Below are 11,989 nucleotides of genomic sequence, written 5' to 3' on the forward strand. Positions count from 1 at the left end.
ATCCAAACCTCCCAGCTTCACTTTTCAGAGTTTTCACTTGAGCTGTCTCTAAACATTTCCTCTCACCTATTACCGAATCCTGGGAGCAAGTGTTTGTTTTTCCTGCTGCTCTGTGGGTGTCTGACAGACTCGATGCCTTGTGCTGCCAGGCATGGTTTAATGCTGTCAATGGCAGGTGACTCACTGGTATCAGAAGTGTCAGTCCTGGCAGGTTTGACTCAGCCCTTCATCTTTTGGCGACAAATTGAAATAAAATAGAGTTTCCATTGTATGAGGCAGCTTTTCAGGCACAGTCATACCAGTGTAGCTTTATATGCTTTATGTGTAGAGCATCTGTAAAGATTCTACAGTCTGCCTGCTCCACTGGCTTCCTGGTTTTTCACATTTCTGTACACTTCATTCTTCTGCCTCTGTGCAACACGAAGAAAGTTGAGGTTTTCATTGCAACCACAGTCTTCCCAAGGCCAGGTAAATGCCATGTTCCCTTTACTGAAGACAGTGACTCTGAAATCCTGCAATTAAAAACCTGAAAAGAACAGCTTTGCTGCTCATATATCAAAATTATTTCCATTAATAGTGAAAGGAAAAGGCATCTGAGTATGATATTACCTACCCATCTCTACCTCAAAGTATGCAATGCCCTCAGGCTAAATTCCAAATTTTCCATATGTAAACTGCATCCAGCTGTGTGTGCTGCACCGAGTATATAAACACGAGGTTTGAATCCCACACGAGCTGCGTTTGACCGCAGCACTGAATTTACAAGCTACAGAAACTTGACAGGCACTTTATGCAATGGTCAAGATGTTTGTTATGGAGATGAGTATCTCCTGATTTCAGCAGTGAGAACGTGTAAGTTCTCATCATTATGTTATTTCTCTCAACACTGTTGCACCTTCCTCACAAACCCAACCCAATATCAATTAAAAACTTGGTCATCTTTAGCTTAAAAACCCAAACAATGTACCCCAAACTGTTTAAGTATTAGGTTGGACAATAAATTGGGCAATTAAAGTGGTAGTGGTGGTGAAAACAAGCACGCTCACCCTGTCTTAGCATGTTTAGAAGAGCCTGAGCTGTGCTGTGGGTCCTGGGGGCAGAGCCTGTGACTGGACACAGAAAACCAAAAGTGAGGTTCTTCTGCTTTGCTGTTCTGAACACTTTGTTTGCTGTCTACAACTGGGAGAACTTGTGCTGCTCTTGAAGTTTAAGAGGCTTTAGCCTTTTAGTCTCTCTTCATAATCAGAATTACAATTGTTATTTTTAAAAATGGACAACTATTTTAAAAACTGTAACTCACTCGCTGCCTGGATCCATGGATCACTCAGATTATGTTTTAAAGTCTTTTCTGATCTAAATCTTGTGTCCAGCCAAACAAGACGTTAGTGCTCTCTCTTTAAACAGACACACAAAGACTCTTCAGTGCCAAATCTCAGCTACGGCTTACACCAAATATTCACCCCGTGGCTGCCTTCCTGCTTTTTCCCTGGGGGTTTCAGTCAGGAACACAGCTTTCTGTTTGTGACAACTGCTTGGATATGTGGGATGGAAGCAAAGGAACCAAGTCCTGACAATAAATATGGCGCACACACACAGTGATTTGGTGTGGTCAGTGCAGATGCAGAGATAACTGAGCCAGCCTGCACAAATCCCTTAGGCTGGGAAAAACCTTTAAGATCAAGTCCAACCACAAACCTGTTCATTGTTTTAGTTTAAACAGACATCGTAAGAAGAGATCCTTAAGACACATTTAAGCACATTAAACCCATTTTCTCCATGCACACGTGTCAGACTCAAACCCTGTGGTGCCAACAGAAAGATCCACAGACCTTCCAGGGGCTCCCAGTCAGCTGAGACATCTCTGTCCCTCTGAGCTCACTGCTCAAGCTGCCTTACAGTCAGTAGAGAAAACCAGCTACTCCTCGGACACAATCAATTTTATCCCAACTTCATTGCCCCCCTTGTGGCTGTCATGGAGTCTAGACAGGAATTTCAGGTGGAGACACTGAAAGGTACACGAGAGGAAACCACACCAGTATCCAGGAGAATGCACACAGCCCTTCTCTCCCTGCTTCCAGAGCTGTGGGCTGAGGGAGGCACCAGCAAGTGAATTAACAGCTACCAAAACAGGCACAAGCAGAAATTCACTGTGCATCCCTTTAGGACGCATTCCTGGGTGTCACTGCGGTGCCTGGGCTGTGCTAATCTCAGACTTGGCCCTTGGTCATGGCAATCACACCAAGGCTGTGCTGAGAGCCCTCAGAGCCCCAGGCTTGTGCCTCTGCCAGCCTGGGCAGGGAGGGATGATCCCCAGGAGTGTTGCTGAATGCACCTATAGTCTCCCCCTGAAAAACCAATCTGGCAGCAGCAACCCCCAGACCTCAACCTCACTCCAAACCTCAGCACTGGGAAATGGTGGGAAGGGAAACTTCAATATGATTGTCATGGTAAATGAAGAGAACAGAATAAAAGAAAAATCAAGATGCCATTTGGCAGTTTTCCATGTCAGTTTTCCCATTTCTCTCCCTCGTGCACTTTCTACAGGAGCAATCTGTCCTTTCCCTGAACGCTGAGCAATCCCAGCACTAAACTAATCAATATTAATAGCGATGGGTTTGGGAGGGGGGAGGAGGGGAGAGGAGAAGAGAGGAGGGATTACCCTGACCTTTTTCAACTCACACTGCCTCAGACGGCCACCAAGCAGCTGAAGAGAGAGCAGCCAGACGGTAATGCCATGTGGTTTTAGTAGTTTTTCTTTTTTTTTTTAATTTTTTTCCTTGTGAATATTTACTCTGTTGTCTCAGTGCAGATAGCAATGAAATCTGATTTTCTGCAGGAAGGAAAAAATACAATTATATCAGCCATCTCCGGGCCAAGCCTTGCCTTGGTGGGAAACTCCACTAAAATAAGGGGAATAATGCCCAGGCTGGATTTTAACTTGAATTTCTTAATAAAAAGAAGAATTGGATTAGGGAAGTTTTGACAGGTGAAATGCTGGTGTGCTTTGTGGAATTCTCTTTATGATAATAGAGTATAATCAAAGCCATTGAGCTGTGACTGGGATATGGAGCAAGAGCAAACAAAGGGCTGGGGGAAGCGGTCCTCTATTGTTATGTTCAAGTGTCCACAGCAGCTCAGGGCATGGATGTACTCAGTACAGGGGGCTCAGAATGAAAGACAAATCCTAATAATTAAAAGAAAATCATAATTGAAGCTCTTTGTTCCTATTGGATTTGGGGTTTATTGTAGATCCTCCAGTTAGCAGCATTTCTTAAAATACAGGTTTATGTCAGGGGGCACTGTGGATTACTGGCAATTAATAATTGTCTCTTTTATTACCGATTATTCTTGTTGCCATGTGCAAAATACAATTTTTAGAAATTGCATGTGCGAAATCTACAGAAAATTCTATTTATGTGTTTCTTCTTTTGCTCTAAAAGAGCCAAGCCTCAGGGAAAGGTCCCAGATTGAGTGTTAGGTTTGTGGGGGTTTTTGAATAAACATTTTTATGGTATTTTAATATTTTTTTCTCTTGAGGAGAAAATGCTTTGCAGATGGCTGGTATCACAGCACTAGCTAATGAAGCCATGGGTGTGTTTTCCCTTTCTTTGTCAGGACCCATCATGTCCGACAAACCAGATTTTGCAGAAATTGAAACATTTGACAAGACCAAGCTGAAGAAGACAGAAACCAGAGAGAAAAATCCACTGCCCACTAAAGAAAGTAAGTGCTTATGAGGCTATTTGAAGTACGAGTAGCAAGGACATAATCCATATTGCAGTTCATATGCAAAATGAATACTAATCACAGGATTACAGGCTCAAACTCATCCCTGACTTTAAGTGGGGATAATACTAAGACTCTATGCTGGGCTTCCAAGGATATCAGTAATTATAACCAGCAGTGCATTTTGTCTGAAAAACCCTTTCTGATGGGATTGCTCTTCCTTCTGCTAAAAGCAAGACCAGTGTTCCCACTGGGTGCTGGTAACAGGATCAGTCTGTTTGTAATTACCTTGTTCCCAGCCCCCCTGGAGGCACAGGGGACCCTTTGCCCATCCCTGGCAGGCCAGGCAGCATCCCCAGAGGCTGCTGGGCTCTGGATTTAATGTTATCAGGCAGATGAGCTGCTGCCTCCCACTGGTACCTGCTGTCAGCCCTGGGCAGGAGACCTGCAGGCAACTTCTCTGGGAATAAGGCAGCAAGCAAACCCATCATCATCCTCGTCTGACCATACCCCCTGTGCACAGGCAGCCAGATGAGGCTGGGATTCATGTTCAGCTTCAGACATGAAAAGAGCATTTGGAGCAGGTTTTGGGAGCAGTTTCCTTCGGAAGAGAACTGCTAATCACTGTGGATGTGTGTGCTGATAGCCATGCACACACACAGTCTCAACATTAGATACCTGTTTTTTCCCCTGTTTTTTCCCATTTTATTATCCTTGCCAATGCTAAAGCTGTAAATACAAGAGGAGCTTTGCACACCATAAGCTGCTCCCTTCTAGTTATGCAGATGTGGGAAGGAGTTGTTATTTTCAGGGTGATCCAAAAAACCAATTATGGATTTAATTCTCTGGCTTTGAGTGTGACCGTAGAAATTGGTATCCTGCAGAACCATTATCACTGAATCACAGAATGGTTTGGGTTAAAAGGACTTTAAAGATCATCTTGTTTCAACCCCATACCATGAGCAAGGACACCTCCCACAAGATCCGGTTACTCCAAGCCCTCCAGCCTGGCCTAGAACAGGGATGTTCCAGGGATGGGGCAGCCACAGCTTCGCTGGGAAACCTGTGCCAGGGCCTCACCACCTTCACAGGGAAGAATTTCTTTCTCACATCTAATCTAACCCTGCCCTCTGTCAGTGTGAAGCCATTCCCTGTTTTTCTGTCACTCCAGCCCCTTGTCCCCCTCCAGCTCTTTTGCAGCTCCTTTAAGTGCTAGAAGGGATTCTAAAGTCTCCCCAGAGCCTTCTTTTCTTCAGGCTGTACACCTCCAAAACTCCCTCAGTCTGTCCCTGTAGGAAGGCAAAGTTTATTGCTCATAAACAGTAAAGTTTACTGATGGTGTTTTTGTTTCCTGTTTTTCTGCCAGCTATCGAACAGGAAAAGCAAAGTGAAAGTACAGCCTAAGCATAAAATTGAAGATGTGACTGCTGCTTCTTCAGTGGGGTTTTGGCTTCTGAGTTGGGTTGTTGTTTTATTTTTGTCCCCCCTACCCCATATTTGTTGCCCATTTATTTTAGGAAACATTTGTTCATTTAATGTTCCCTGGAGAAGTTTGTTTTGTGTTTGTTGAAGAAGATACTATGTATTTGTATTCTTAAAATTTTAATTCCAAGTTCTGTATCAACCCCATTACTTGGCAAAAAGAGAGCAATTTGCATAGAAATTGTTTTCCTAAACCTCACAATAAACAGTTTCTTCTGACCAACTGTCTTTGAGCCTTGCAGAAATCGAGTTTACACTGCAACTCTTACTAACATCCTTCCCCCTTTGTTTGCATTTCCTCAGCAGCTCAAGGCTTTGGGCAGGTTGGGAAGGGTCACCCCAGGCACTCTCAGGTCCCTTGGCTGGAGCACAGCCCCTCTCCATCACTTATATCCTTACCCCAGGCACTCTCAGGGCCCTTGGCTGGAGCACAGCCCCTCTCCATCCCCTGGATCCTGCAGAATCCCAGAGCCCCAGATGGCACCAATCCACAGGAACCCCCCTGAGGGCTCTCACAGCAGCCTGGAGACTTCACCCCCATCCCTTGTGGCACTCAAGGTGTTTCGTGGGAGCCCTGAGGGACAACTGTGGGTGCCAGGAGTTTTGAAAGCCCCAGCCTGGCAGCAGGCATGAGGGGAAGCCACTGGCCTGCTTCAGTCTTGCCCAGCAGTGGATTAGAATTTCCAGAGATAAATACCTGCTCACAAATTCCATGCCAAATTGATGGCTGGGCTGAGGACATATTCAAATAAACATTCCAGATGAAGAAAAGGGCTGCAGCACCCTCTCTACAGCTTTTTTATCTCTCTAACTTGCAAAGATCCAGTCAGCCTTGTGATAACTGCAGCACAAACACAGCCTTTGGCCCATCTCATACCAAGCAATACAAGAATGAGGGAAGGTGGAAGGGAGAAAGAAAATTAAGTATTGCATTGATTTTTAGGGATGAGAGAAAGATCTTTAGCAGCACAGGCGTGTAAGACACAAACCTTTGAAGCAAGAAAGGACTCCCTACATCTTTATTACTGGTGGAGCAGTAACATCCTCACTGGTCTGCAGAGGATTAGGCAAAAATAGACTCTGGTACCAGCTCAGGGGACTCTCAATTACATGGTATCACATTATCTCTGGAATTAATTTGCAATCATATTAGAAAAACAAATGCTTACTCTGGGCAGATAAACTGCTGTCCCTGGAGCTTTAGTTTGATCCTACCTTGTGCTGTGAAGTGAGAGCAGTTCTGTGTACTTCAGCAGGGTTAGTCTGGGCTTGTACCTGCATGAGGTGAGGCAGAGAGCAGCCTACAGGCTTCAGGAAACAGAGGGGAATGGTTGGGGTGATGGCCAGAAAGCTCTTGTTTGCCTAAGGGCTGTTTGACACTTGACATTGAATGTGAATAGTCAGAGCTGCAATTAAAAGTAGCAGTGGATCCACAAGACTGTGACCTTTGGTGGCAACAGAAAGTAACCAGAGGTGACCAGGAGACCAAAGGAAAACACAGGGCAAGAGGAGCAATGATTTCTGTCAGAGCTTTGCTAATGTGGTGCTGTCCAAAGGGATCAGACTGCTGTTTCAATCCATGTCCATCAGTTCAACACTGATGATGTTTTCATTTAACGACCAAGGTTTTTTTCACATCCTCATTTGAGGACCCCTTGGCACCTGACTCAAAGGGGTATTTCTTTTCAGGTCAGCTGGATTTACTAATACTGATTTTTTTATAAAAGGTAAGGAATGCAAGAGGTTGAGCAACAAAGAAAACAGTGATCTTTTCTTTGTGACTCATGGCCTCCCCTCACCCCTGCACACTCCAGGGTCAAGGAGCCTCTGACATTATTTAAATATTTGCTTTGATACTGGTTCCTTCATGGAGGAAGCATTTAGAGATAGCACTTAGAGCAACACCACCTATGGAAATCTGTAGAGCTTCTAATGTTCAACCAGATTTCATTCAACCTGTTCCCCTCTCCAGGATGGTTTTCAAGCTCTGTATTGCACTCAGCAGAGAGGCCACAGATGAGAATTTCTCCTTGGTTTTGGCCCACATGATGATCTCCCTCCACCTCTGCCAGTTCAGAGCATCTGCCAACTCGCTCAGCAAATACACTGTAAATCACCAAAAACTTCTTTGGCATCACTGAAACAGGGGCTGGTCTCTGTGCCAGCAAGTTCTCCCAAAAAATCAAAGGCCTGTGCTGTGTCCTCAGCCTGCACTTTTTGGGCAGAAGGGAAGGGAGGTCTGGCCAAAGCAAGAACACAACAGAGATATTCACATATTCTCCTCTTGTGTTTGCAAGACACAAAGGATTGGCAGCACAGCTCATGTTTGCCCAAGCACTTGGCTCAGGGCTGCTCCTGGTGCTGCTGCAGGGCTCAGTCTCCCCCCAAAAAGCCTGCTCCCAGTTTAGCTGTTTGAATTTAAAGCCTGAAATGGTAAAACCAACATCTCAGTGCTTTTATCCACTCATCTCACCCCACTGAATAGGCTGAGAAGAACTTTAGTCACATTCCCCACCCCAGGATCTGACTACAAAGGCGACAAACACCTGCTCCCCTGGAAAAACTCCTCAAGGTTAAAGGCCAGATCTTCCCAGCTTTCCCCCACCTGCCCCAGGTGGAGCATGGCTTTATGGCAGGGCTTGGGGAGTGCTGCTTTCACAATCAGCAGTTCAGAGAGGCTCAGAGTTACAAACACAGAGCTGCAGTACTCTGGTTTGAGGAATATCCCTCTCTGCTTCTGGGGGAGACCATTTCAACCCAGGAACTGCATCAGGAGATTAAAGTTTGTCAAGAGCAGGGACAGGTTTGGCTCCCTGTTATCTTAAGAGCACTAAAGGCCTTATCTGCGGGGCAAGCTGGGGACACCAACCAGGAAACTGCTCATTACTTCAGGCTGAGAGAGGGAATTTTCATCCTTCCAGGCATTACACAAGGAAATATTTGTTGCTGCCATTGAGAGGGAGCTACAAGCACAGCCAAGCTAAGCTAAACCAAAGCAAACACCTTACCCACACCTAGGAAACACCTTCTGGGTGTTAACCTGACCTTCACTCCCTGGAAGAGCATCTTCCAGCTCCAAGGCTCCCCAACAGCCACCCAGTTGAGGAGCTGAGACCCTTTCCCAGCCTCCATGGTGATGGAGACAGTTCATCAATAAACAGAGCCAGCTCCAGGGGGAAAACTTAAATATTTCTGCCAATTAGCAGCAGCCCCTTGCTGTTATGTAAAGGTACAGAAACAAGGTGTTACCTTGCAACTCCTCCAAAGGAAAAATGCCTCCCATGCTAATGCAGTTACAGCAAAGAAAAATCATTATATGCAGCTGAACATTATATGCAGATGAACACCCACCTTCTTGGCATCACTATGAAGCCAGTTTTGTCCCCTGGATGCCAGGGATAGGGCCAGGCCTCTCAGGATCTTGGCCAAGTCCACCTGCCCCTGTGAGTCACCTCTAATTGCTGTGCACAGTTGCAGCAAGCCCTGGCTGGGCAGAGAGATCTGCATTCCTGTCGTTGTTACACCAAAGTGAGTTGATTTAATAAATCTCATTAGGCAGGCATTTGATAGCAGTGAAAACTAGGCAGAACAAGCCCTGAGCCTGGTTCTCCTAGGCAAAGGGCATTTGTGTGTTCCACCACAGCTGGAGCCTGGTGAAGGCCCTGCAGGTTCTGCCAGCCCCAGCTCAGGTACCACGGCCGAGTCTCAAAGCACATGTGGGTTTTTTTCAAATATATTTGCGTGCGCTCTCTTATTTGGGTCATTAGCCCCAAATGTGACTTCTGAGACATGCCACAGCTCTGCAGTGATGAGGGCAGTGGGGTTTGGCCAGTGCTTGACCACTACAACAAAAGCTGGGATACCCATGCAAGGCCAAGGCTGGAGAAGTCTTTGGAAAATGCCTTTGTGTGTTTGTTCTGCCCTAAGAGCTGGTCCTGATGCAGCAGAGGCCTCTCCTGCTGAGAGAGGATGAGGGAAAGAAACCAGGGAGGGATGTGAGCAGAGGAAGGTCTGCAAAAGCTCTGTGGGATCAGGAGTCTGAACCACAGCACGTGGGAAGGAGGTCAGGGCTGGGAGTGCAGCCAGGGAGGTGCCCACGGCAGCAGAAACCCCAGGCAGAAGAAGCCAGGGTGGTTCTCATGCCTCTGCCTGGCTCACCCCTTGTTTTCCCAAAAACACAGAGTGAAAACAATAGTCTTTTGAAAAGCACTAACCTTCTGGTGCCAAGCTGGGGGAGACTCCCACACTGTGCAGGGGCAAACAAAGGCTCTGTGTCCTCCTGGAGCCCTGGCACGGGCAGCAGCCCTGGCCTCACCACCTGTTCCCAGCCAGAGCTGTGGCTGTCCCAGCCCATCCAGGGCACCGAGCTGTGTCCAGCAGCACAGCCTGCAGGGCTGGGACGTGAGAGCAGCGTGGGGCTGAGCCAGGCTGGGTGGCAGCAGGTGTGCTGGGGGTGTTCCTCCAGCTCCAGCCCAACGCTGCTCAAACTGACAGCAGGGAAAGCTCTGCTTCCATCTCCTGTGCCTGGCTCCGTGTGCTGCTGCCTTGTCAGGAGAGCTGGCTCGGGAAGGAACAGTTGCTGGGGATGGTTGGTGCACATCTTGTAAGCTGTGCTGACAACAGCTCTTGACAACTCCTACCATCAACTGCAGATCTCCCAATGCTTCGTGTTTGCTTCAAGGCCCGGGGCCAGAATTCATTCAGTCTGTGGGGAATCAGGAAGGGAGGAAGAGGAGGGGGGAGCAAAAGGGGGTTCTAGCTGCTCTGGTCAAAGGGACACATGAAAATGGGGTCTCTTAAGGCTCCAGCAGCATGCACTGAACAGAAACAATGAGAATTTTCAAAAATAAAAAAACAATTTCAGGAATTTTAAGCTGCTCTCACAAAATCAGAAGCCAACTCAGTATCAAATTTTTGATTTGGCGAAGTTACAACAACAAGGGAGGAAAAAATTGTGTGTGACTCCAAGTGGGTGTTGTCAAACAGCATCTTGTTTGGGGAAAATAATCCTCCTTGGTCTGCTTTGTTTTCTCATGATGCTGGAAATAATTCTTCTCCTCAGAGAGAAGAATTGGGGGTTTATTTTTCTAGCTAATCACGGGAGCTACCTCAGGTCACGCCTGACCACAGCTGGTCCCCCCATCCTTGCAAGCCCTGGGAGGAGTCACCACCACAAAGTGTTAAAGAAACACGTGTGTGCAGGTCCAAAATCACGCATTTCATTTAGCAATGAAGAAATCAGGCATGAGGAGCCTTGGCTGAAGGTGTGTGCCTTTGGGGCTGAGCCCAAGGGCAGTGATGGAGGCAGCAGGGATGCCCTGGGGCAGCAGCATCACTCCCACTGCCAGGAATAGCAGTAGCTTGTAGTATTGCAATAGCTCCATAATGGCTTTATAATAGCTCCAGCCTCCTCGCTGCTCCCCCAGATTCCCATTTTATTTCTGTCCTGTCCAGGCTGTTATTTCAGTGGGATCTGGGTGACCCAAGCCCACGGTGCTGCTCATGGACTGCAGCACAGCCCTCACCCGGTGCCAGCGCGGGCAGCAAGGAGCACCACGGGCACAGGGAGGGAAGAGGTGTCACACAGCGTGTGCCAGCTGCAGCCCCTCACGCTGGCAGACATCCCCAGAACGCTGATGGCTCTGGGGGCATCAATCCAGAGCCAGATGGGGGCAGTGACAATGAGGTGACCCTGGGGCAGGTGGGTGCTGCTGGAGGATTGCTCTTGCCCACGCAGCTCCATCACAGAGCACAGAACCCACATGAACCGCAGACCCACAGCAGAGGGTTTTTTTTTTTTCCTCAATACATGAAAATCCCAGGGCTTGGCCAACCAACCCAAGCAATGAGCACGGGAAACTCCAAACTCCACAGGGGCTGTTGGGCAGTGGGATTGCTGCACAGCTTGGGGTGCTGGGCTGGGGACACTGCAGGCTGTGCCACCCGTGTGCCCCGGGGCACTGCCAGCGGGCACGGTGGGTTGGGGACAGGCTGGGGACACTGCAGGCTGTGCCACCCGTGTGCCCCGGGGCACTGCCAGCGGGCACGGTGGGCTGGGGACAGGCTGCGGACGGTGTGCGGTGCGGGGATGTCCCACAGGGGGGAGCCTTGTCACCAGCCTGCGGGGACACTGCCCGGACACTGCCGGGACATTGCGGGGACGCTGCGGGGACACTACCGGGGATACTGCCCGGACACTGTGGGGACACTGCCGGGACACTGTGGGGCATTGCCGGACCACATGGGGACGGACATGTGGGGACGGGGACACTGCCCGGACACTGTGGGGACACTGCCGGGACACTGTGGGGACGCTGCGGGGACACTACCGGGGATACTGTCCGGACACTTTGGGGAACTGCCGGGACACTGCCGGGACACTGTGGGGACAATGAGGGACACTGTGGGGACACTGTGGGGACACTGCCAGGACATCCCCAGTGTCCCCTCCGCTGCCGGCCCCTGGGTTGGTCCCGCGCTGGGGCTGGGCTCCGTTTCCACCCCGCAGCGTTAACGATGCAAAGCAAACCGCCTTCATCCTCACGGGGCAGGGCAGAGATCCCTCCAGAGCCACCACGGCTCCGGCGTTCAGAGCCAATCTGGGATTTACCAAGAGAATATGATCAAGGAAATCTGTCTCTAAAGGGAGTCACTGGGAAAAATCACCCCAGAGAATGTCCTAACAGTTCTCTGTGCCTGCAGGATGCTGATGGGATGGAGCCCTGAGAAGATCCCCACCTTACACATTCTCATTGGATCAACCTTAAACTGAGCAGCAAAG

The 11,989-nt window shown here is 48.5% G+C and overlaps 1 protein-coding gene across 1 annotated transcript; it reads left to right on the forward strand.

Annotated features, from left to right (window-relative positions):
* The first annotated feature begins 2,613 nt into the window (after nt 1-2,613).
* Nucleotides 2,614-5,431, forward strand: LOC115908644 (thymosin beta-12-like). Its single transcript, XM_030957396.1, has 3 exons — nt 2,614-2,726; nt 3,616-3,723; nt 5,093-5,431. Exons 2-3 carry the CDS (start codon nt 3,624-3,626, stop codon nt 5,128-5,130), a joined length of 138 nt encoding a protein of 45 aa, XP_030813256.1. The 5' UTR covers nt 2,614-2,726; nt 3,616-3,623; the 3' UTR covers nt 5,131-5,431.
* The last annotated feature ends 6,558 nt before the right edge of the window (nt 5,432-11,989 follow it).

Source organism: Camarhynchus parvulus, chromosome 13 (genome assembly GCF_901933205.1).
Source record: "Camarhynchus parvulus chromosome 13, STF_HiC, whole genome shotgun sequence".
NCBI classification, from domain to species: Eukaryota; Metazoa; Chordata; class Aves; order Passeriformes; family Thraupidae; genus Camarhynchus; species Camarhynchus parvulus.

Bases quoted from the DNA above. Each gene is read 5' to 3' on its own strand.
- LOC115908644 (XM_030957396.1), top strand. From the start codon at position 3,624: ATGTCCGACAAACCAGATTTTGCAGAAATTGAAACATTTGACAAGACC. The intron at 3,724-5,092 runs GTAAGTGCTTAT...TTTTTCTGCCAG, and splicing joins TCCACTGCCCACTAAAGAAA to CTATCGAACAGGAAAAGCAA.